Source organism: Pleurodeles waltl, chromosome 6, assembly GCF_031143425.1.
Source record: "Pleurodeles waltl isolate 20211129_DDA chromosome 6, aPleWal1.hap1.20221129, whole genome shotgun sequence".
Taxonomy (NCBI): Eukaryota; Metazoa; Chordata; class Amphibia; order Caudata; family Salamandridae; genus Pleurodeles; species Pleurodeles waltl.
In genome coordinates, this window is record NC_090445.1 from 1702954103 (window position 1) to 1702979196 (window position 25094).

General features: G+C 49.6%; 1 protein-coding gene across 1 annotated transcript in view; it reads left to right on the forward strand.

Moving 5' to 3' along the window:
• Window positions 1–25094, forward strand: part of LOC138301391 (neural proliferation differentiation and control protein 1-like) — a 102962-nt gene that overhangs the window by 52392 nt on the left and 25476 nt on the right. Inside the window, exons 5-6 of the mRNA XM_069241828.1 lie at window positions 10270–10336; window positions 12545–12623. Of these exons, the coding sequence (XP_069097929.1) occupies window positions 10270–10336; window positions 12545–12623 (146 nt within the window). The remainder of the gene's footprint in view (window positions 1–10269; window positions 10337–12544; window positions 12624–25094) is intronic.

Genomic DNA, 25094 nt, shown 5'->3' on the forward strand with positions numbered 1-25094 from the left:
ACTGGTGCACAAGTGCCTTTCTAGCGCCAACGCAGGCCCCCTTGTACCACGGTGCACGGGTGTCTGCGTTCCATGCAGGATTGTGTCCCTTCCTGAACAAAGACAATCCTGAAAGGGGTTTTCCTCTTTTGATGTGTGCTGCAGAATGCAGCACACATGGAAGAGGCAAAAACAAAGAGAATTAAAAATATTTCCCTTCCCTACGCCACCCCTGGGGAAGCGTAAGGTTTTGGCGCTGCGCCAGGTTTACATCATTAAGTAAATTTGGGGCAGTGTCAGAATCCATGGGTGTTGTGTGGGAAAACCGCACGCAAGCGCTCATGGACCACCTCCCTGGCGCAGAGTAAGGCACGCAGTGACTCATGCTACTTTGCCTTACGCCATATCCATGAGGCTATGAAAGCCATGCAGAGTGGCTTTGCTTGGCCTCGTAGGACTTGTCATTAGTACAGATTACCCTACAATCTTGGTCTGTCTTTTATTTTAAGTCATGATTCATAGTTTAGATAAAGGAGTAATAGATGTGTTCTTTAGTTTTTCAAATGGTTATTGTGATGTTTGTGACTGCTGTGCAAACCTGGCAGAATTAAGTTCCCATAATTATCCAGACATGGTGCTACCGTTGTGCGGGGCAGATATCCTCTGCTGAATTATTCTGTTCAAGATTACATTTCTGGTTGTTTTTCCTCCACGGATGGGTTCTTGGGCATTTGGTGGCAGCTTTGCTTTTAGAACTGTCCTGCATACAAAACAGTTACAATAAGCAGTGCTTGAGCAAAGCCTCATAAAATGCAAGAGCAGCCGAGTGGCGTGTTACCAACAGCCCGGAGTGGTTGGGCTTATAGTTGGAAATATTCCCCTCTTACCTTCCTTTAGGGCGGTGGCTGCTTCTCCCCTATGGCGAAGGAGCGTCCTCCTGCCAGCAGCAGCCGCTGCAAACCTTTCATAACAAAAGGATAATAAACCAGGTTTATTATCCTTTTGTTAAAGGGGCGGGCCAATGGGGATGACGGGTATGAGGTGAGTGCACTGTGCACTCCCCTCAGTGGGCATGTGTGTTTGGCCTGCCTCTCTGTGCACTGTGCTCTATCCAGCCTTGCACTGTGTTGCGGGCTCGAGAGAGAAGGCACAGGCTCCAGTCTGCCTGGGAGCGCCGCGGCTGGGTGCTCCAGCCAATCCCAATGCTGCTCTGAGCAGTGTCAGGATTCGCCGCATGGCAGGCTGGGAGCCTGTGCCTGCTGAGGGGATAAAGCAGTGGTGGCGCGGCTCACAGGTATGTTTGTTTCTACTATTATTATATTATTAATACCCCCCTGCCCGCTGCGTGCCGCCCCACCCCTTGTACTGCTTTAGGGTGCAGTTTGGAGTGTGTGGTGTTGGTAATTTACAGCCTGCCTTTGAAAGAGGGTGATTACACCGAGAACACTGTGTTTTTCTGATCTTGGGCTGTGTGAAATCGTAAGTATGTCACAAAAGCAAGAGGCCGCTATGGAGATAGGGCGTCTGGGAAACGGCCCAATTACCCTCGCAAAGACATATGCGTAAGAGTTGCATGGATGGGGACAATGTACAGTATGCGAACCAAGGCCCTAGATTCTTGAAAAGTGGGACGCAGGAGGCCAATGACTGAGCGGCCAGGCAAGCACAGTTTGTTGTGTTTTTTTTCTTTTTTGCTGCCTTTTGAAACAAACGAGGCTCTGCCATGCAAGTTCCTGTATTGCTTGAAGTTATCCCCAAGCAAACAGAGGGCCTGATTTAGAACTCTGCAGACGGGTTACTCCATTAGAGCAGTGACAGATATCCCGTCCGCCGAAATCCAAATCCCATTATATTCTATGGGAATTAGGTTTCAGCGGAGGGAAAATCCGTTACCATTGGGACGGAGTAACTTGTCCACAGAGTTCTAAATCAGGCCCAGAGTTCCCAGAGCTCCCTGTGTTAAACCAGTCTCTTTTTGCCACATTGTCTCTTTTTTACCCAGAAATGTCATTCACTACTAACAACAGAAGTGGAAGTTGTTCCAGGAGGAAATTTAAAGCCAGGAGTGAGCCTCCTTCGGTAAATCTGAAAGAGCATAGCATCAGGGATCTGTGAAAAGTACCGTGACCACATGGGGAGGAGAGGACTAGGGGTGTGCGATAGTATGCTAATTAGTTTTTGTGTATTTACATAAAATTACAGCAAAATGTCTTGAAATTATATGTAATTGCTTCAAATGCAAATCCGTCATTTTTCAGTATATTTTAGCGCAAAATGTGTCCTCTCACCAATTTGTGGCAGAAAGAAACATTTAAACAACAGCCACTCACATTGTGCTGTTCTTGTGCATTTGTACCAGGAATGTCACATAATTACGTAAAGTGCTGTCATACCATAATTTCATATATTGGCGTAATTTAAATTTTATTCACGCCTAATGAGGACAGATGACCCTCTCTTGTGCTGTCAGGGCAACGATATATCGAGCGCTTCGTCTCTGACCCTTGCATCTTAAGGGTACCAGTCTGGCTAGTGTCTGAGCTGTAACCTAACTAGGGTTCCCCTACCTTTGGGAGCTTGAAAGAAGTACAGAGTGTGAACCTCTGCTCAAAATTTGGTCTTCATTTGGGCTAGCAGGAGTAGACGGATCCTGGGCCTTATAAAGATTGTGTTGTTTCTGCTCAGGTTGACAGACTTGATCGCTCTTCCACTTTCTTCCTCGTTCATGGGCGTATTTGTTTCCCAGGTAGTATCTTTGCCTTTAAAAAGGCACATGGCTACAACTCATGCCCCTAATGCCAGTGCCCTTTTGGCATCCTTTTACTCATTCAGCACCATCTCTGCCTAGAGCACGTTGCCATATGCTTTACTGGGCCTTCTCTGATTCCCCCAATCTTTTTTGATGTACACGGAATGAGCATCCCACTACCCATCTACTGACTGGCGGCCTATATGTGTTAGTCCTTATTGCAATCATAATGTGAGCATCCATCTTTTACAATCCCTCACCCGTCACACCACCAGGTGTTGCATCCCATAACACAAGACCTGCACCTCGGTGGACATCACACACAACATGGACACACTTCCCACATAGGATCAAATAAAAACAACTCCCTCCCAACCCCACACACGACAAGGTATAGCTTGCTGTCCGGATGGGTGAACATGTTAGCACCCCCTTGATACAGCCAGTAAGCGCTATACAGTATCAGACTATTGTGAGAAGCATGCACTGTAAAGTGTCACTAAGGGCCTGATGTACGTAGCCTTTTTCTTGTCGCAAATGGTCCAAATTGCCAAATCGGGCTGTTTGCAACAAGAAAAAAGCCTTTATGTGTCAACAAACCTTATTTTGCGATTCGGTAATCTATTTATTGAATCGCAAAATAGGTTTGCAACTCGCTATTAGGAAGGGGCATTCCCTACCCAATTGCGAGTCGCAGTGCGATGTAGGATTGTTTTGTGACCGTGAATGCGGTCACAAAACAATCGCAGTTAGCACCAATTTCAAATTGGTGGTAACCCATTCGCAAATGGGAAGGGTTCACCATGGGACCACTGCCTGCTCTGAAAAAATTAAAAGAAAACTTTTCATTTTTGTTTTGTACTGCATCTCGTTTTCCTTTAAGAAAACAAGCTGCATTTCAACAAAAAATTATGTAAAAGCAGTCGCAGGCATGGTGGTCTGCTGTCCCCAGCAGGCCACCATCCTTGTGAGTGTGGTCTTTCCCAATTAGGTCGCAAATTGCGACCCACCTCATGAATTTTAACGAGGTACGTCATTTGCAACCCCATTGGGAATCACAAACAGTGTGATGCACCTGTTGTACATATGATTTTGTGAGTCGCAAAACCCTGGGTTGTACATCTGGGCCTTAGTGCTTAGTGGACAATAACGCCATAGTCTAGAATAATAGCACACTGGGGGCCAGATTTACAAGAAAGTGGCGCATCAGCTGTGATGCACCACTTTTCTTGTGACCCCTTACACCCCCCTCTAATGACAGCATGTGTGCACTGTATTTACAATGCAGCACACTATGGCGCACGTTAAAACAATAGCATCAGAATTTATGAAGCTATTGTGGTACTTTGCAGGATTAGCGCCATAAATTGGGGTAATCTGTTCACGAAGTGCTCCCACGGCTGAAGAAAGCGAAAGCAATATGGTGGACTTACCATGCCGACCCTCCATGGCCTTATTCGCTAGCGAGCCGGTGGGCACTTATGTTGTGGGTAGTAGTAGTACATTTATATTGTTTCTAGGTATTTAAAACCATAACAATGTAACAAGAACATTTTAAATGGCTAAAAAAGTAACAAAAATAAATAAAATTACAATTGACCAGCTCAGACTATACAATTATCTATTCAGTACATCACAAACAAAAACCATCAGTCCACTCCTTCTACATTCATACAATTACAAATTCAGGGACCTTTGCAAATAATAACCTTTCCAATTAAAAAATGCCTAACATTACATCCTTTCCAATCAATAGTGAAAGCACAATGTTTGAAAAACTTTTAGTAAAATCGAGCACTGTTGTACCAACCCAACCGTTTCACAACGCCACGTCCGACAGAATAAACTACAATATACTTTAAAAACTTCTGAAAGTTGTTGGAGACACTGCGTCAATAAGGAAAGGGAGTTTGTCAAGGTGATGCCAGAAAGCCGTATGTAGGCTGCTTTAGGCATTGTGTCAAGAATCAACATTTATAGAACCTTTGGTACTAAAGACTTACATTACCAAACGAATCAAAAGGCCATAATGGGCTGTACGTTGAGTGGCATATACACGGTTTGCGATCAACGTCATAAAGAGCATCTTCTCGGTGTAACAAGGTACGTTTTGTTATTTGTATAGTTTTGAAGAAATGCAGATGCATTTTTTTTTCAGTATTTTACCACAGAGCTCCGTGACATGTCATCCTCATACATGCCCGTAGGGATGTGTAGGTACCATAAGACACTGGGTTGCAATCCTTCTGTTATGTTAGCGCACCGCTCGCCCGAGCAGGTATCCAGGCGCTTGTGCAGGTGTGGGGTCCCCAAGGTGCTTATGGGAAGAGCCGGGTCTACAGCTTCTTGTGGAACTCACGAAGTGAGGAGGAGTCTCGGATGCGTTGATGGAGGTCGTTCCATGCCTTGGGTGCGATGTCGGGGAACGAGCGGCCTCCAGTTTTGCTTTTGCATATTCTAACGTCGGACCGCTGTTCCTGCTCCCTCCCACCCCTCAGAGTTTAGTGTCTTTCATGCCCATGCAAAAGTACAAAAAAATCCAGTAATCTGTTGCGACGCATGCACTAGACCATACTCCTGTGCTGAACCGCACCAGTGGTGCAGGAACAACTGTGTGGAGTGTGAGTGCTGACATCAGCGTTACATCACTGAACTCATGGGGGGGTGAAAAATCCAAGTGTCGCAACTGGGCCTCTCCCAGTCAGCAGGAGTGTGGTAAGGATGTGGTGTGTAGTCAGAGGTGCATCTTGGAGCGCACTGTCACAAATATATTACTAAGGCACAGTGTGGTAGCCAGCGCCATTTACAGGCAGCATTTTATACATTCAAATGACAACAAAATCGCACCGTCATGCAGGTACACTGATAAAACAATGTATAACATGCAAACAATAATGTGTGCATATCCGGTTTCAGCAAATATTTATCCTTTCCATATCAGCAAGTAAAGTGTCTTGATTTGTTTTTCTACTATTACACTCTGTTTTCATCACATCTCAAAATTAGAAAGAAATGTGTTTCATTTGTGCCTTCCTAACTGCACATATGTTTTGAAATATTGGCACAGTTCATTTACAGGTATTTGAATGTTGCTGTGTTGTAAAAAAAACTGACATCCTGCAGCCTTTCCTTCCACACTCCCTGTACCCTAGCAAATGACATCCCGCAGCCTTTCCTTTCACACTCCCTGTACCCCGAAAAATAACCTCCCGCGGCCTTTCCTTCCACACTCCCTGTACCACAGCAAATGACATCCTGTAGCCTTTCCTTCCACACTCCCTGTACCCCAGCAAATGACATCCCGCAGCCTTTCCTTCCACACTCCCTGTACCACAGCAAATGACATCCTGCAGCCTTTCCTTCCACACTCCCTCTACCCCAGCAAATGACACACTGCAGCCTTTCCTTCCACACTCCCTGTATCCTAGCAAATGACATCCCGCAGCCTTTCCTTCCACACTCCCTGTACCCCAGCAAATGACATCCCGCGGCCTTTCCTTCCACACTCCCTGTACCCCAGCAAATGACATCCTGCTTCCTTTCCTTCCACACTCCCTGTACCCCAGCAAATGACACCCTGCAGCCTTTCATTTCACACTCTCTCTACCCCAGCAAATGACATCCCGCAGCCTTTCCTTCCACACTCCCTGTACCCCAGCAAATGACATCCTGCAGCCTTTCCTTCCACACTTCCTGTACCCCAGCAAATGACATCCTGCTGCCTTTCCTTCCACACTCCCTGTACCCCAGCAAATGACATCCTGCAGCCTTTCCTTCCACACTCCCTCTACCCCAGCAAATGACATCCCGCAGCCTTTCCTTCCACACTCCCTCTACCCCAGCAAATGAGATCCCGCAGCCTTTCCTTCCACACTCTCTCTACCCAGCAAATGACATCCTACAGCCTTTCCTTCCACACTCCCTCTACCCCAGCAAATCAGATCCCCGCAGCCTTTCCTTCCACACTCCCTCTACCCCAGCAAATGACATCCTGCAGCCTTTACTTCCACACTCCCTCTACCCCAGCAAATGACATCCTGCAGCCTTTCCTTCCACACTCTCTCTACCCCAGCAAATGACATCCCGCATCCTTTCCTTCCACACTCCCTCTACCCCAGCAAATGACATCCCGCAGCCTTTCCTTCCACACTCTCTCTACCCCAGCAAATGACATCCCACAGCCTTTCCTTCCACACTCCCTCTACCCCAGCAAATGACATCCTGCAGCCTTTCCTTCCACACTCTCTCTACCCCAGCAAATGACATCCCACAGCCTTTCCTACCACACTCCCTCTACCCAGGAAATGACATCCTGCAGCCTTTCCTTCCACACTCCCTCTACCCCAGCAAATGACATCCTGCAGCCTTTCCTTTCACACTCTCTCTACCCCAGCAAATGACATCCCGCAGCCTTTCCTTCCACACTCCCTGTACCCCAGCAAATGACATCCTGCAGCCTTTCCTTCCACACTCCCTGTACCCCAGCAAATGACATCCTGCTGCCTTTCCTTCCACACTCCCTGTACCCCAGCAAATGACATCCTGCAGCCTTTCCTTTCACACTCCCTCTACCCCAGCAAATGACATCCCGCAGCCTTTCCTTCCACACTCCCTCTTCCCCAGCAAATTAGATCCTGCAGCCTTTCCTTCCACACTCCCTCTACCCAGCAAATGACATCCTGCAGCCTTTCCTTCCACACTCCCTCTACCCCAGCAAATGAGATCCCGCGGCCTTTCCTTCCACACTCTCTCTACCCAGCAAATGACATCCCGCAGCCTTTCCTTCCACACTCCCTCTACCCCAGCAAATGACTTCCTGCGGCCTTTCCTTCCACACTCCCTCTACCCCAGCAAATGACATCCTGCGGCCTTTCCTTCCACACTCCCTCTACCCCAGCAAATGACATCCCGCAGCCTTTCCTTCCACACTCCCTCTACCCCAGCAAATGACATCCTGCAGCCTTTCCTTCCACACTCCCTGTACCCCAGCAAATGAGATCCCGCAGCCTTTCCTTCCACACTCTCTCTACCCAGCAAATGACATCCTGCAGCCTTTCCTTCCACACTCCCTCTACCCCAGCAAATGACATCCTGCAGCCTTTCCTTCCACACTCCCTGTACCCCAGCAAATGACATCCTGCGGCCTTTCCTTCCACACTCCCTCTACCCCCAGCAAATGACATCCTTGCCTTTCCTTCCACACTCCCTCTACCCCAGCAAATGACATCCTGCGGCCTTTCCTTCCACACTCCCTCTACCCCAGCAAATGACATCCTGCGGCCTTTCCTTCCACACTCCCTCTACCCAGCAAATGACATCCTGCGGCCTTTCCTTCCACACTCCCTCTACCCCAGCAAATGAGATCCCGCAGCCTTTCCTTCCACACTCCCTCTACCCCAGCAAATGACATCCTGCGGCCTTTCCTTCCACACTCCCTCTACCCAGCAAATGACATCCTGCAGCCTTTCCTTCCACACTCCCTCTACCCAGCAAATGACATCCTGCGGCCTTTCCTTCCACACTCCCTCTACCCCAGCAAATGAGATCCCGCAGCCTTTCCTTCCACACTCCCTCTACCCCCAGCAAATGACATCCTGCAGCCTTTCCTTCCACACTCTCTCTACCTCAGCAAATGACATCCTGCGGCCTTTCCTTCCACACTCCCTCTACCCCAGCAAATGACTTCCTGCGGCCTTTCCTTCCACACTCCCTCTACCCCAGCAAATGACATCCCGCAGCCTTTCCTTCCACGCTCCCTCTACCCCAGCGAATGACATCCCGCAGCCTTTCCTTCCACACTCCCTCTACCCCATCGAATTACATCCTGCGGTCTTTCCTTCCACACTCCCTCTACTACAGCGAATGACATCCTGCAGCCTTTCCTTCCACACTCCCTCTACCCCAGCGAATTACATCCTGCGGCCTTTCCTTCCACACTCCCTCTACTACAGCGAATGACATCCTGCAGCCTTTCCTTCCACACTCCCTCTACCCCAGCTAGCTTGAGAGAGAGTTCCCTTTACATAATACTCCAACTTTGCAGACAGGAAGAGAAAAGTAAACACCAGTCTACAGGTTAAAAAATAAGCAGCAATTTGTCAGAAGACACAGCCTGACATTTGACCTCTGTCCATGAATGCACAGCAAATGTGACAAGATAAATACTAAATTTAAAATCTTCTTTAATGCTCATTCACCTTCGGAACTCCAGGATGTTTAGTTTAGGGATGCTACAGGGCCCATGAACTACAGACACAGTCGGTGCTGTGGCAAGTTTTGCTGTGCAGCACACAGTTTGTGCTGTATTCAGTGTTTTACTTTACACCATGCAGTCAGTTTTACACGAGCGACTGGCTACTGTGTCCCATGCCTAAGTTAGTGTCTCCCGAGCTGCATTCAAAGTCCTACCACAACCCCTAGGAACCTGCAAGGTGACCTGGGGGTCAGGAGAAAATTAATATTCTGAATTCGACAATGCACCCGAAGTGAGCCAACTTATCACCCCCTCTTTGGCAGAGGAAGTGTGATTGACAATGAGGTGGGATATACCACCAGGAAGTGACGTAATGGGCCACTTCCAGTCTGCATGCTTAGTGCGGGGAATCTCAGTCTTTACAGGGACATAGCCCTGAAGTTGAAACGTAACATTGTAAAAATGATGAATAACAGAATCACACAGTTTGGACATTTGGTTATTTTTGGAGTTAAAAAGCAGGTGCTGCACAGGTTACCTGGGGGACACTGGGCACAGATGTCACAAACCCATGGCTTCACCGGCAGGTGTGACACAGGTGAGCAGTGAGGTCAGTGCACTGTTCAACAGTGAGGTCCGCGCACCTGTTTAACAGTGAGGTCAGCGCACCTGTTCAACAGTGAGGTCAGCGCACCTGTTCAACAGTGAGATCAGCGCACCTGTTCAACAGTGAGGTCAGCGCACCTGTTCAACAGTGAGATCAGCGCACCTGTTCAACAGTGAGGTCAGCGCACCTGTTCAACAGTGAGGCCAGCGCACCTGTTCAACAGTGAGGCCAGCGCACCTGTTCAACAGTGAGGCCAGTGCACCTGTTCAACAGTGAGGTCAGCGCACCTGTTCAACAGTGAGGCCAGCGCCCCTTTTCAACAGTGAGGCCAGCGCCCCTGTTCAACAGTGAGGCCAGCGCCCCTGTTCAACAGTGAGGCCAGCGCACCTGTTCAACAGTGAGGTCAGCGCACCTGTTCAACAGTGAGGTCAGCGCACCTGTTCAACAGTGAGGTCCGTGCACTGTTCAACAGTGAGGTCAGTGCAGTGCACCTGTTCAACAGTGAGGTCAGCGCACCTGCTCAAAGAGGTGTTTTTCCAGATGATTGTACCTAAAGCTGTAGAAGTCGTGTAAGCGCTGAGCCCCCCCTCAAACCCAGGTGCTTGGGGGTCTGAAAGCAGGCACTGAATGTGGTGTTGATGAAAGGTGCCAGTGGAACTTGGTGCCAGGCACCCAGATGTGAGTGTGCCCAATGTGTACCCATGGCCTCCCTCTCAACCATGTGTGTTCTGTCTCTTGCAGCTCTGGTGGTGATCTGTACGCTCACGGGGATCTCGGGGCTGCTGGTGGCGGCGCTCTGCTGGTACAGGTAGGTCCCCCCGCGCCCCTTGGACTACTCTGGGCCATCATCCATCCATTCCACAGTGACACAAGGGCAGGCCTCTGGTGATGTGTGTCCAGATACTTTTCTCATTGGATTTCCACCTCTCCTTATCAACCACTCAGTGTGCTTGTTCTCATGGACCTCTGGAGCATTCCATTTCATTGGTAGAGTGGGAGGGTTCAGCATTCCATTTCATTGGTAGACAGGGGAGATAGGAATTTTCCTGTAGATGAAAGAGCCATGAAAGGAGCCCTGCATTTTTTTCAGCTTGGGAGAAAAGATGTTCCTGTTCCTATGGAGCAAAGAGCCATTTTTGAAAATTCCAGCACAGGGAGGGGAGATGTGATTATTCTTTTTCCATGGATGAAAAGGCCATATCCTCAGTTCATTGGTGTGGAGGGGAGATGTGCATATTCGTTATTATGGATGAATAAATTATGTCTAAGAAATTCAATTTCATTGGTGTAGAGGGGAGATGCACTGCTATAGGTGGAAAGCCATGTCTGGGACATTCCATTTCTTTGGCGTAGAGGGGAGATGCACTGGTATAGGTGGAAGGCCATGTCTGGGACATTCCATTTCATTGGTGTAGAGGGGAGATGCACTGCTGTAGATGGAAGACCATGTCTGGGACATTCCATTTCTTTGGCGTAGAGGGGAGATGCACTGCTATAGATGAAAGACTATGGGCCTGATTTAGAACTCGGCTAGCGGGTTACTTTGTCACAACGGTGAGTAGTATCCCGTCTGCCGAAATCTACATCCCATTATATTGTATGGATTTGGATTTCTGCGGGCAGGATATCCATCACCGTTGTGACGGAATAACCCGTCCGCCGAATTCTAAATCAGGCCCTCTGTCTGCGACATTCCTTATCATTTGTGTAGGGGGCGCCTATTCGTTGTTATAGATGAAAGAGCCATGTCGGACACATTCCATTTCATTGCCATAGAGGGTAGATACCCCTGTTTGTTGAGATAAGGGAGCCCGTTATGAAACACTGCATCATATGAACTTGAGGGGTGTGCTTGTGGTATCTGTGGAACTTCCCCCAACTAAACTAATTGGATGGAAGTCCCATATCGCCCCCATTACAGTTGACAGGTCAGATCATCCCTCCCTACAAACAGGAAGGACTGACCTGTGGCCCGGCTCGTAAACTGAGAACCTTTCACTTCCAGATCAGAGGTCAAGGTTGGCCCAGACTCACCCTGATCCAGGGTACGTCCGTTTGGTGGTTGTGGTTCTGTTGAATGGATGCCCACTATCTGTGCACCGCAACCACCGTCATGATTTTGTCACTAACCGGTCATGTGTCTCACTTATTTGTCAAAGGACTTTGTAAATAATGTGAGGTGCTCTGATCTTCTTCCTATCCATCTTAGGTCCAGCTAAAATGGGCTTTAGTTGAAAACTAACACTTACCATGCTTTTTGCAGAAACTCCACTATTTAATGCTTATGTAGCACCAGGTGGGTCTATGGGGCTGATCCGGAGTATGGCAGAGAGGGCATCTAAATGAAGAGCAACGGAATATCGTCTCTGCTAAAATGAACATCCGCCCACCCGATTTACAGACGGGCAGACCTCAAGTATGTCACCAACGTGGAATACTCTGTCTCTGCTGCTGACATACTCCTCTCATGGCCCGAAGGAGTAAGGGCCGTGTTGGATGTCTGGCCATTCAGCCTTCTGCCAGATTTAGAGTAGGCGGTCAAATGGCAAGTTTTTACTGTCCCCTACCGCCATGAAAAACATGGTGGTAAACGATGGGTAAAACATTTTTTAAATGACCCCCGCACCCATCTCCATGGGAGAAAACTACCATTGTGTGGAGGTTCATTAATTTTTGTTTTATCAAAAAAAAAAATCCCCATTTGTGATTTTGTTTAAAAAACAAAAAAAATGTAAAAGTCTACGTACTGTACCATTTTTTTTTTTAATCGTACCATCTGTCAAACCCTTAATATATTGACGGGAACCTGCGTGATGCCGGCTCCTGCCAATTTTTTGTGTTGTGTGCTAGGCTGGTGGACAACTCTAAATTTGATGGGTGGAGGACGCTTGGTATGTCGGGAGTAAAATTTGACTTTCCTCCATCTGCCAAACTCTAAATCATCCCCTATGCGTAAAAACTGTTCTCATTTCACATTCCCACCACTCACATAGCTTTTTCCTGCTCTTTTGTCCAGGTTACAGAAAGAGGTGCGGCTGGCACAAAAGATGGCATACACCGCATACCGTGGGAGCCAGCGGTACCCGGGACAGCAGGTACGTGGTAGGAACAAATGGAATTTATCGTTGGAGCATTCCTTCAGACAAGAGGGCACTGCCACTTGTGACAGCAGTTCAGCCTGGAGGACACTGTTAGTTGTGGCAGCACGTGACACACCGAGTGCGCTGTTAGTGGTGGCAGCACGTGAGACACAGTCCACTGTTAGTTGTGGCAGCACGTGAGACACAGAGTGCGCTGTTAGTTGTGTTAGTTGTGGCAGCACGTGAGACAGAGTGCGCTGTTAGTTGTGTTAGTTGTGGCAGCATGTGAGACAGAGTGCGCTAGTTGTGGCAGCATGTGACACACAGAGTGCAGTGTTACTTGTGGCAGCACGTGGGACAGAATGCGCTGTTAGTGGTGGCAGCACGTGAGACACAGTGCACTGTTAGTTGTGGCAGCACGTGAGACACAGAGTGCACTGTTGTGGCAGCACGTGAGACAGAGTGCGCTGTTAGTTGTGGCAGCACGAGTGAGAGAGTGCGCTGTTGTGTTAGTGTGGCAGCACGTGAGACACAGAGCACGCTGTTAGTTGTGTTCGTTTTGGCAGCACGTGAGACACAGAATGCGCTGTTAGTTGTGTTAGTCGTGAGACACAGAGTGCACTGTTAGTTGTGGCAGCACGTGACAGAGTGTGCTGTTAGTTGTGTTAGTTGTGGCAGCACGTGAGACACAGAGTGCGCTGTTGTGACAGCACGTGAGACAGAGTGCGCTGTTAGTTGTGGCAGCACGAGAGACAGAGTGCGCTGTTAGTTGTGTTAGTTGTGGCAGCACGTGAGACACAGAGCGCGCTGTTAGTTGTGTTAGTCATGAGACACAGAGTGCGCTGTTAGTTGTGTTAGTCGGCGAGACATAGAGTGCACTGTTAGTTGTGTTAGTTGTGGCAGCACGTGACAGAGTGCGCTGTTAGTTGTGTTAGTTGTGGCAGCACGTGAGACACAGAGTGCGCTGTTAGTTGTGTTAGTTGTGGCAGCACGTGAGACACAGAGTGCGCTGTTGTGTTAGTTGTGGCAGCACGTGAGACACAGAGTGCGCTGTTAGTTGCGGCAGCACGTGAGACACAGAGTGAGCTGTTAGTTGTGTTAGTTGTGGCACCATGTGAGACTGAGTGCGCTGTTAGTTGTGTTAGTTGTGGCAGCATGTGAGACAGAGTGCGCTGTTAGTTGTGTTAGTTGTGGCAGCACGTGAGACACAGAGTGCGCTGTTAGTTGTGTTAGTTGTGGCAGCATGTGAGACTGAGTGCGCTGTTAGTTGTGTTAGTTGTGGCAGCACGTGGTACACAGAGTGCGCTGTTAGTTGCGGCAGCACGTGAGACACAGAGTGCGCTGTTAGTTGTGTTAGTTGTGGCAGCACGTGAGACACAGAGTGAGCTGTTAGTTGTGGCAGCATGTGAGACTGAGTGCGCTGTTAGTTGTGGCAGCATGTGAGACAGAGTGCGCTGTTAGTTGTGTTAGTTGTGCCAGCCTGTGAGACAGAGTGCGCTGTTAGTTGTGTTAGTTGTGGCAGCATGTGAGACTGAGTGCGCTGTTAGTTGTGGCAGCATGTGAGACAGAGTGCGCTGTTAGTTGTGTTAGTTGTGCCAGCCTGTGAGACAGAGTGCGCTGTTAGTTGTGTTAGTTGTGGCAGCACGTGAGACACAGAGTGCGCTGTTAGTTGTGTTAGTTGTGGCAGCACGTGAGACACAGAGTGAGCTGTTAGTTGTGTTAGTTGTGGCAGCTGTGAGACTGAGTGCGCTGTTAGTTGTGTTAGTTGTGGCAGCACGTGAGACAGAGTGCGCTGTTAGTTGTGTTAGTTGTGGCAGCATGTGAGACAGAGTGCGCTGTTAGTTGTGTTAGTTGTGGCAGCATGTGAGACAGAGTACGCTGTTAGTTGTGTTAGTTGTGCCAGCCTGTGAGACAGAGTGCACTGTTAGTTGTGTTAGTTGTGGCAGCACGTGAGACACAGAGTGCGCTGTTAGTTGTGTTAGTTGTGGCAGCACGTGAGACACAGAGTGAGCTGTTAGTTGTGTTAGTTGTGGCAGCATGTGAGACTGAGTGCGCTGTTAGTTGTGTTAGTTGTGGCAGCATGTGAGACTGAGTGCGCTGTTAGTTGTGTTAGTTGTGGCAGCACGTGAGACAGAGTGCGCTGTTAGTTGTGGCCGCACTATGGCCTTTGCAGAGGATGTTTACATCACCAGCTTCCACAAACCAAGTCTCCTCAGACGGTGAAGAGTCCCCTCTCTTCCTTCTACATGTCTGTACCAAGATTAAATGCACTATTCTGGTTACCTTGAACAGGGCTGAGCTCGCAATGAATGCATTGAAGTGCAGGAATTAACATATTCATCGTGGTGCACCTTTTTTAGTCTATAAATGATGTGTGTTTGGTGTGCTCTCAAACTAAAATAATGTTATATTACGTACATGTGCAAACAATACTAAATGGAACATGAGCTTAGAAGTGAGCAATGTGCACTGAATTAAACACATGGGACCCATGAAATGCAATCAGTGTATACAAGCAGAAAAACACATTAATTATGTCAAGGCCACTGTTGGCAGAAGTTCAGCCACACAGACGGCACTGTTAGTGTGGCAGATCGTCAGACACAGAGGGCACTGTTACTTGTGCCAGATTCGCAGACACAGAGGGCACTGTTACTTGTGCTAGATTTTCAGACACAGAAGGCTCTCTTAGTTGTGCCAGATCTTCAGACACAGAGGGCACTGTTACTTCTGCCAGATCTTCAGACACAGAGGGCACTGTTAGTTGTGCCCGATCTTCACACAAAGAGGGCACTGAGACAGAGGGCACTGTTACTTGTGCCAGATCTTCAGACACAGAAGGCACTGTTACTTGTGCAAGATCTTCAGACACAGCGGGCACTGTTACTTGTTCCAGATCTTCAGACACAGAGGGCACTGTTACTTGTGCCAGATCCTCAGACACTGAGGGCACTGTTACTTGTGCCAGATCCTCAGACACAGAGGGCACTGTTAGGTGTGCCAGATCTTCAGACACAGAGGGCACTGTTACTTGTGCCAGATCTTCAGACACAGAGGGCACTGCTACTTCTTCCAGATCTTCAGACATAGAGGGCACTGTTACTTGTGCCAGATCCTCAGACACTGAGGGCACTGTTACTTGTGCCAGACCTTCAGGCACAGAGGGCACTGTTAGTTGTGCCAGCTTTTCAGACACTGAGGGCACTGTTAGTTGTGCCAGATCTTCAGACACAGAGGGCACTGTTACTTGTGCCAGATCTTCAGACGTAGAGGGCACTGACACAGAGGGCACTGTTACTTGTGCCAGATCCTCACACACAGAGGGCACTGTTAGTTGTGCCAGATCTTCAGACACAGAGGGCACTGACACAGAGGGCACTGTTACTTGTGCCAGATCTTCAGACACAGAGGGCACTGACACAGAGGGGATTGTTACTTGTGCCAGATCCTCAGACACTGAGGGCACTGTTACTTGTGCCAGGTCCTCAGACACAGAGGGCACTGTTACTTGTGCCAGATCTTCAGACACAGAGGGCACACACAGAGGGCACTGTTAGTTGTGCCAGATCCTCCGACACAGAGGGCACTGTTACTTGTGCCAGTTCTTCAGACACAGAGGGCACACACAGAGAGCACTGTTACTTGTGTACTGTTAGTTGTGCGGGATCTTCAGACACAGAGGGCACTGTTACTTGTGCCAGATCTTCAGACACAGAGGGCACTGTTACTTGTGCCAGTTCTTCAGACACAGAGGGCACACACAGAGGGCACTGTTACTTGTGCCAGATCTTCAGGCACAGAGGGCACTGTTACTTGTGCCAGATCTTCAGGCACAGAGGGCACTGTTAGTTGTGCCAGATCCTCCGACACAGAGGGCACTGTTACTTGTGCCAGATCCTCAGACACAGAGGGCACTGTTAGTTGTACAGATCTTCAGACACAGAGGGCACTGTTACATGTGCCAGATCCTCAGACACAGAGGGCACTGTTACTTGTGCCAGATCCTCAGACACAGAGGGCACTGTTACTTGTGCCAGATCCTCAGACACAGAGGGCAGTTTTACTTGTGCCAGTTCCTCAGACACAGAGGGCACTGTTACCTGTGCCAGTTCCTCAGACACAGAGGGCACTGTTACCTGTGCTAGTTAATCAGACACAGAGGGCACTGTTACTTGTGCCAGATCTTCAGACACAGAGAGCACTGTTACTTGTGCCAGATCCTCAGACACAGAGGGCACTGTTACTTGTGCCAGATCCTCAGACACAGAGGGCACTGTTACTTGTGCCAGTTCCTCAGACACAGAGGGCACACACAGAGAGCACTGTTACTTGTGTACTGTTAGTTGTGCCGGATCTTCAGACACAGAGGGCACTGTTACTTGTGCCAGATCTTCAGACACAGAGGGCACTGTTATTGTGCCAGTTCTTCAGACACAGAGGGCACACACAGAGGGCACTGTTACTGGTGCCAGTTCCTCAGACACAGAGGGCACACACAGAGAGCACTGTTACTTGTGTACTGTTAGTTGTGCCGGATCTTCAGACACAGAGGGCACTGTTACTTGTGCCAGATCTTCAGACACAGAGGGCACTGTTACTTGTGCCAGTTCTTCAGACACAGAGGGCACACACAGAGGGCACTGTTACTTGTGCCAGATCTTCAGGCACAGAGGGCACTGTTAGTTGTGCCAGATCCTCCGACACAGAGGGCACTGTTACTTGTGCCGGATCTTCAGACACAGAGGGCACTGTTAGTTGTGCCAGACCTTCAGACACAGAGGGCACTGTTACTTCTGCAAGATCCTCAGACACAGAGGGCACTGTTACTTGTCCAGATCTTCAGACACAGAGGGCACTGTTACATGTGACAGATCCTCAGACACAGAGGGCACTGTTACTTGTGCCAGATCCTCAGACACAGAGGGCACTGTTACCTGTGCTAGTTAATCAGACACAGAGGGCACTGTTACTTGTGCCAGATCTTGAGACACAGAGGGCACTGTTAGTCGTGCCAGATCCTCCGACACAGAGGGCACTGTTAGTTGCGCCAGATCCTCAGACACAGAGGGCACTGTTAGTTGCGCCAGACCTTCAGACACAGAGGGCACACACAGAGGGCACTGTTACTTGTGCCAGATCCTCAGACACAGAGGGCACTTTTACTTGTGCCAGATATTCTGACACATAGAGCACTGTTACTTGTGCCAGATCTTCAGGCACAGAGAGCACTGTTACTTGTGCCAGATCTTCAGACACAGAGGGCACTGTTACTTGTGCCAGATCCTCAGACACAGAGGGCACTGTTACTTGTGCCAGTTCTTCAGACACAGAGGGCACACACAGAGAGCACTGTTACTTGTGCCAGATCTTCAGGCACAGAGGGCACTTTTACTTGTGCTAGATTTTCAGACACAGAAGGCTCTCTTAGTTGTGCCAGATCTTCAGACACAGAGGGCACTGTTACTTCTGCCAGATCTTCAGACACAGAGGGCACTGTTAGTTGTGCCCGATCTTCACACACAGAGGGCACTGAGACAGAGGGCACTGTTACTTGTGCCAGATCTTCAGACACAGAGGGCACTGTTACTTGTGCAAGATCTTCAGACACAGCGGGCACTGTTACTTGTTCCAGATCTTCAGACACAGAGGGCACTGTTACTTTTGCCAGATCCTCAGACACTGAGGGCACTGTTAGGTGTGCCAGATCTTCAGACACAGAGGGCACTGTTACTTGTGCCAGATCTTCAGACACAGAGGGCACTGTTACTTCTTCCAGATCTTCAGACATAGAGGGCACTGTTACTTGTGCCAGATCCTCAGACACTGAGGGCACTGTTACTTGTGCCAGATCTTCAGGCACAGAGGGCACTGTTAGTTGTGCCAGCTTTTCAGACACTGAGGGCACTGTTAGTTGTGCCAGATCTTCAGACACAGAGGGCACTGTTACTTGTGCCAGATCTTCAGACGTAGAGGGCACTGACACAGAGGGCACTGTTACTTGTGCCAGATCCTCACACACAGAGGGCACTGTTAGTTGTGCCAGATCTTCAGACACAGAGGGCACTGACACAGAGGGCACTGTTACTTGTGCCAGATAATCAGACACAGAGGGCACTGACACAGAGGGGATTGTTGCTTGTGCCATATCCTCAGACACTGAGGGCACTGTTACTTGTGCCAGGTCCTCAGACACAGAGGGCACTGTTACTTGTGCCAGATCTTCAGACACAGAGGGCACTGTTACTTGTGCCAGATCATCAGACACAGAGGGCACTGTTAGTTGTGCCAGATCCTCCGACACAGAGGGCACTGTTACTTTTGCCAGTTCTTCAGACACAGAGGGCACACACAGAGGGCACTGTTACTTGTGTACTGTTAGTTGTGCCGGATCTTCAGACACAGAGGGCACTGTTACTTGTGCCCGTTCTTCAGACACAGAGGGCACACGCAGAGGGCACTGTTACTTGTGCCAGATCTTTAGACACAGAGGGCACTGTTACTTGTGCCAGATCTTCAGACACAGAGGGCACTGTTACTTGTGCCAGTTCTTCAGACACAGAGGGCACACACAGAGGGCACTGTTACTTGTGCCGGATTCTCAGACACAGAGGGCACTGTTACTTGTCCAGATCTTCAGACACAGAGGGCACTGTTACATGTGCCAGATCCTCAGACACAGAGGGCACTGTTACTTGTGCCAGATCCTCAGACACAGAGGGCACTGTTACCTGTGCTAGTTAATCAGACACAGAGGGCACTGTTACTTGTGCCAGATCTTGAGACACAGAGGGCACTGTTAGTTGTGCCAGATCCTCCGACACAAAGGGCACTGTTACTTGTGTACTGTTAGTTGTGCCGGATCTTCAGACACAGAGGGCACTGTTACTTGTGCCAGTTCTTCAGACACAGAGGGCACACACAGAGGGCACAGTTACTTGTGCCAGATCTTTAGACACAGAGGGCACTGTTACTTGTGCCAGATCCTCTGACACAAAGGGCACTGTTACTTGTGCCAGATCCTCTGACACAGAGGGCACTGTTACTTGTGCCGGATCCTCAGACACAGAGGGCACATATGGAGGGCACTGTTACTTGTGCCAGATCCTCAGACACAGAGGGCACTGTTACTTGTGCCAGATCCTCCGACACAGAGGGCACTGTTACTTGTGCCGGATCTCAGACACAGAGGGCACTGTTAGTTGTGCCAGACCTTCAGACACAGAGGGCACACACGGAGGGCACTGTTACTTGTGCCAGATCCTCAGACACAGAGGGCACTGTTACTTGTCCAGATTTTCAGACACAGAGGGCACTGTTACATGTGCCAGATCCTCAGACACAGAGGGCACTGTTACTTGTGCCAGATCCTCAGACACAGAGGGCACTGTTACTTGTGCCTGTTCTTCAGACACAGAGGGCACACACAGAGGGCACTATTACTTGTGCCAGATCCTCAGACACAGAGGGCACTGTTACTTGTGCCAGATCCTCAGACACAGAGGGCACTGTTACCTGTGCTAGTTAATCAGACACAGAGGGCACTGTTACCTGTGCTAGTTAATCAGACACAGAGGGCACTGTTACTTGTGCCAGATCTTGAGACACAGAGGGCACTGTTAGTTGTGCCAGATCCTCCGACACAGAGGGCACTGTTAGTTGTGCCAGATCCTCCGACACAGAGGGCACTGTTAGTTGTGCCAGATCCTCCGACACAGAGGGCACTGTTACTAGTGCCAGATCCTCAGACACAGAGGGCACTGTTAGTTGCGCCAGACCTTCAGACACAGAGGGCACACACAGAGGGCACTGTTACTTGTGCCAGATCCTCAGACACATAGGGCACTTTTACTTGTGCCAGATATTCTGACACATAGAGCACTGTTACTTGTGCCAGATCTTCAGGCACCGAGGGCACTGTTACTTGTGCCAGATCTTCAGACACAGAGGGCACTGTTACTTGTGCCAGATCCTCAGACACAGAGGGCACTGTTACTTGTGCCAGTTCTTCAGACACAGAGGGCACACACAGGGAGCACTGTTACTTGTGTACTGTTAGTTGTGCCGGATCTTCAGACACAGAGGGCACTGTTACTTGTGCCAGATCTTCAGACACAGAGGGCACTGTTACTTGTGCCAGTTCTTCAGACACAGAGGGCACACACAGAGGGCACTGTTACTTGTGCCAGATCTTCAGGCACAGAGGGCACTGTTACTTGTGCCAGATCTTCAGGCACAGAGGGCACTGTTAGTTGTGCCAGATCCTCTGACATAGAGGGCACTGTTAGTTGTACCAGATCCTCCGACATAGAGGGCACTGTTACTTGTGCCAGATCCTCCGACACAGAGGGCACTGTTACTTGTGCCGCATCTCAGACACAGAGAGCACTGTTAGTTGTGCCAGACCTTCAGACACAGAGGGCACACACGGAGGGCACTGTTACTTGTGCCAGATCCTCAGACACAGAGGGCACTGTTAGTTGTCCAGATCTTCAGACACAGAGGGCACTGTTACATGTGCCAGATCCTCAGACACAGAGGGCACTGTTACTTGTGCCAGATCCTCACACAGAGGGCACTGTTACTTGTGCCAGATCCTCAGACACAGAGGGCAGTTTTACTTGTGCCAGATCCTCAGACACAGAGGGCACTGTTACCTGTGCTAGTTAATCAGACACAGAGGGCACTGTTACTTGTGCCAGATCTTCAGACACAGAGGGCACTGTTACTTGTGCCAGATCCTCAGACACAGAGGGCACTGTTACTTGTGCCAGATCCTCAGACACAGAGGGCACTGTTACTTGTGCCAGTTCTTCAGACACAGAGGGCACACACAGAGAGCACTGTTACTTGTGTACTGTTAGTTGTGCCGGATCTTCAGACACAGAGGGCACTGTTACTTGTGCCAGATCTTCAGACACAGAGGGCACTGTTACTTGTGCCAGTTCTTCAGACACAGAGGGCACACACAGAGGGCACTGTTACTTGTGCCAGATCTTCAGGCACAGAGGGCACTGTTAGTTGTGCCAGATCCTCCGACACAGAGGGCACTGTTACTTGTGCCGGACCCTCAGACACAGAGGGCACTGTTAGTTGTGCCAGACCTTCAGACACAGAGGGCACTGTTACTTGTGCCAGATCCTCAGACACAGAGGGCACTGTTACTTCTCCAGATCTTCAGACACAGAGGGCACTGTTACATGTGCCAGATCCTCAGACACAGAGGGCACTGTTACTTGTGCCAGATCCTCAGACACAGAGGGCACTGTTACCTGTGCTAGTTAATCAGACACAGAGGGCACTGTTACTTGTGCCAGATCTTGAGACACAGAGGGCACTGTTAGTTGCGCCAGATCCTCCGACACAGAGGGCAGTGTTACTTGTGCCAGATCCTCCGACACAGAGGGCACTGTTACTTGTGCCAGATCCTCCGACACAGAGGGCACTGTTAGTTGCGCCAGACCTTCAGACACAGAGGGCACACACAGAGGGCACTGTTACTTGTGCCAGATCCTCAGACACAGAGGGCACTTTTACTTGTGCCAGATATTCTGACACATAGAGCACTGTTACTTGTGCCAGATCTTCAGGCACAGAGGGCACTGTTACTTGTGCCAGATCTTCAGACACAGAGGGCACTGTTACTTGTGCCAGATCTTCAGACACAGAGGGCACTGTTACTTGTGCCAGATCCTCAGACACAGAGGGCACTGTTACTTGTGCCAGTTCTTCAGACACAGAGGGCACACACAGAGAGCACTGTTACTTGTGTACTGTTGGTTGTGCCGGATCTTCAGATACAGAGGGCACTGTTACTTGTGCCAGATCTTCAGACACAGAGGGCACTGTTACTTGTGCCAGTTCTTCAGACACAGAGGGCACACACAGAGGGCACTGTTACTTGTGCCAGATCTTCAGGCACAGAGGGCACTGTTAGTTGTGCCAGATCCTACGACACAGAGGGCACTGTTACTTGTGCCAGATCCTCCTACACAGAGGGCACTGTTACTTGTGCCGGATCCTCAGACACAGAGGGCACTGTTAGTTGTGCCAGACCTTCAGACACAGAGGGCACACACGGAGGGCACTGTTACTTGGGCCAGATCCTCAGACACAGAGGACACTGTTACTTGTCCAGATCTTCAGACACAGAGGGCACTGTTACATGTGCCAGATCCTCAGATACAGAGAGCACTGTTACTTGTGCCAGATCCTCAGACACAGAGGGCACTTTTACTTGTGCCAGATATTCTGACACATAGAGCACTGTTACTTGCGCCAGATCTTCAGGCACAGAGGGCACTGTTAGTTGTGCCAGATCCTCCGACACAGAGGGCACTGTTACTTGTGCCGGACCCTCAGACACAGAGGGCACTGTTAGTTGTGCCAGACCTTCAGACACAGAGGGCACTGTTACTTGTGCCAGATCCTCAGACACAGAGGGCACTGTTACTTCTCCAGATCTTCAGACACAGAGGGCACTGTTACATGTGCCAGATCCTCAGACACAGAGGGCACTGTTACTTGTGCCAGATCCTCAGACACAGAGGGCACTGTTACCTGTGCTAGTTAATCAGACACAGAGGGCACTGTTACTTGTGCCAGATCTTGAGACACAGAGGGCACTGTTAGTTGCGCCAGATCCTCCGACACAGAGGGCACTGTTACTTGTGCCAGATCCTCCGACACAGAGGGCACTGTTACTTGTGCCAGATCCTCCGACACAGAGGGCACTGTTAGTTGCGCCAGACCTTCAGACACAGAGGGCACACACAGAGGGCACTGTTACTTGTGCCAGATCCTCAGACACAGAGGGCACTTTTACTTGTGCCAGATATTCTGACACATAGAGCACTGTTACTTGTGGCAGATCTTCAGGCACAGAGGGCACTGTTACTTGTGCCAGATCTTCAGACACAGAGGGCACTGTTACTTGTGCCAGATCTTCAGACACAGAGGGCACTGTTACTTGTGCCAGATCCTCAGACACAGAGGGCACTGTTACTTGTGCCAGTTCTTCAGACACAGAGGGCACACACAGAGAGCACTGTTACTTGTGTACTGTTGGTTGTGCCGGATCTTCAGATACAGAGGGCACTGTTACTTGTGCCAGATCTTCAGACACAGAGGGCACTGTTACTTGTGCCAGTTCTTCAGACACAGAGGGCACACACAGAGGGCACTGTTACTTGTGCCAGATCTTCAGGCACAGAGGGCACTGTTAGTTGTGCCAGATCCTACGACACAGAGGGCACTGTTACTTGTGCCAGATCCTCCTACACAGAGGGCACTGTTACTTGTGCCGGATCCTCAGACACAGAGGGCACTGTTAGTTGTGCCAGACCTTCAGACACAGAGGGCACACACGGAGGGCACTGTTACTTGGGCCAGATCCTCAGACACAGAGGACACTGTTACTTGTCAAGATCTTCAGACACAGAGGGCACTGTTACATGTGCCAGATCCTCAGATACAGAGAGCACTGTTACTTGTGCCAGATCCTCAGACACAGAGGGCACTTTTACTTGTGCCAGATATTCTGACACATAGAGCACTGTTACTTGCGCCAGATCTTCAGGCACAGAGGGCACTGTTACTTGTGCCAGATCTTCAGACACAGAGGGCACTGTTACTTGTGCCAGATCCTCAGCCACAGAATACACTGTTACTTGTGGCAGTTCTTCAGACACAGAGGGCACACACAGAGAGCACTGTTACTTGTGTACTGTTAGTTGTGCCGGATCTTCAGACACAGAGGGCACTGTTACTTGTGCCAGATCTTCAGACACAGAGGGCACTTTTACTTGTGCCAGATATTCTGACACATAGAGCACTGTTACTTGTGCCAGATCTTCAGGCACCGAGGGCACTGTTACTTGTGCCAGATCTTCAGACACAGAGGGCACTGTTACTTGTGCCAGATCCTCAGACACAGAGGGCACTGTTACTTGTGCCAGTTCTTCAGACACAGAGGGCACACACAGAGAGCACTGTTACTTGTGTACTGTTAGTTGTGCCGGATCTTCAGACACAGAGGGCACTGTTACTTGTGCCAGATCTTCAGACACAGAGGGCGCTGTTACTTGTGCCAGTTCTTCAGACACAGAGGGCACACACAGAGGGCACTGTTACTTGTGCCAGATCTTCAGGCACAGAGCGCACTGTTACTTGTGCCAGATCTTCAGGCACAGAGGGCACTGTTAGTTGTGCCAGATCCTCCGACATAGAGGGCACTGTTACTTGTGCCAGATCCTCCGACACAGAGGGCACTGTTACTTGTGCCGGATCTCAGACACAGAGGGCACTGTTAGTTGTGCCAGACCTTCAGACACAGAGGGCACACACGGAGGGCACTGTTACTTGTGCCAGATCCTCAGACACAGAGGGCACTGTTAGTTGTCCAGATCTTCAGACACAGAGGGCACTGTTACATGTGCCAGATCCTCAGACACAGAGGGCACTGTTACTTGTGCCAGATCCTCAGACACA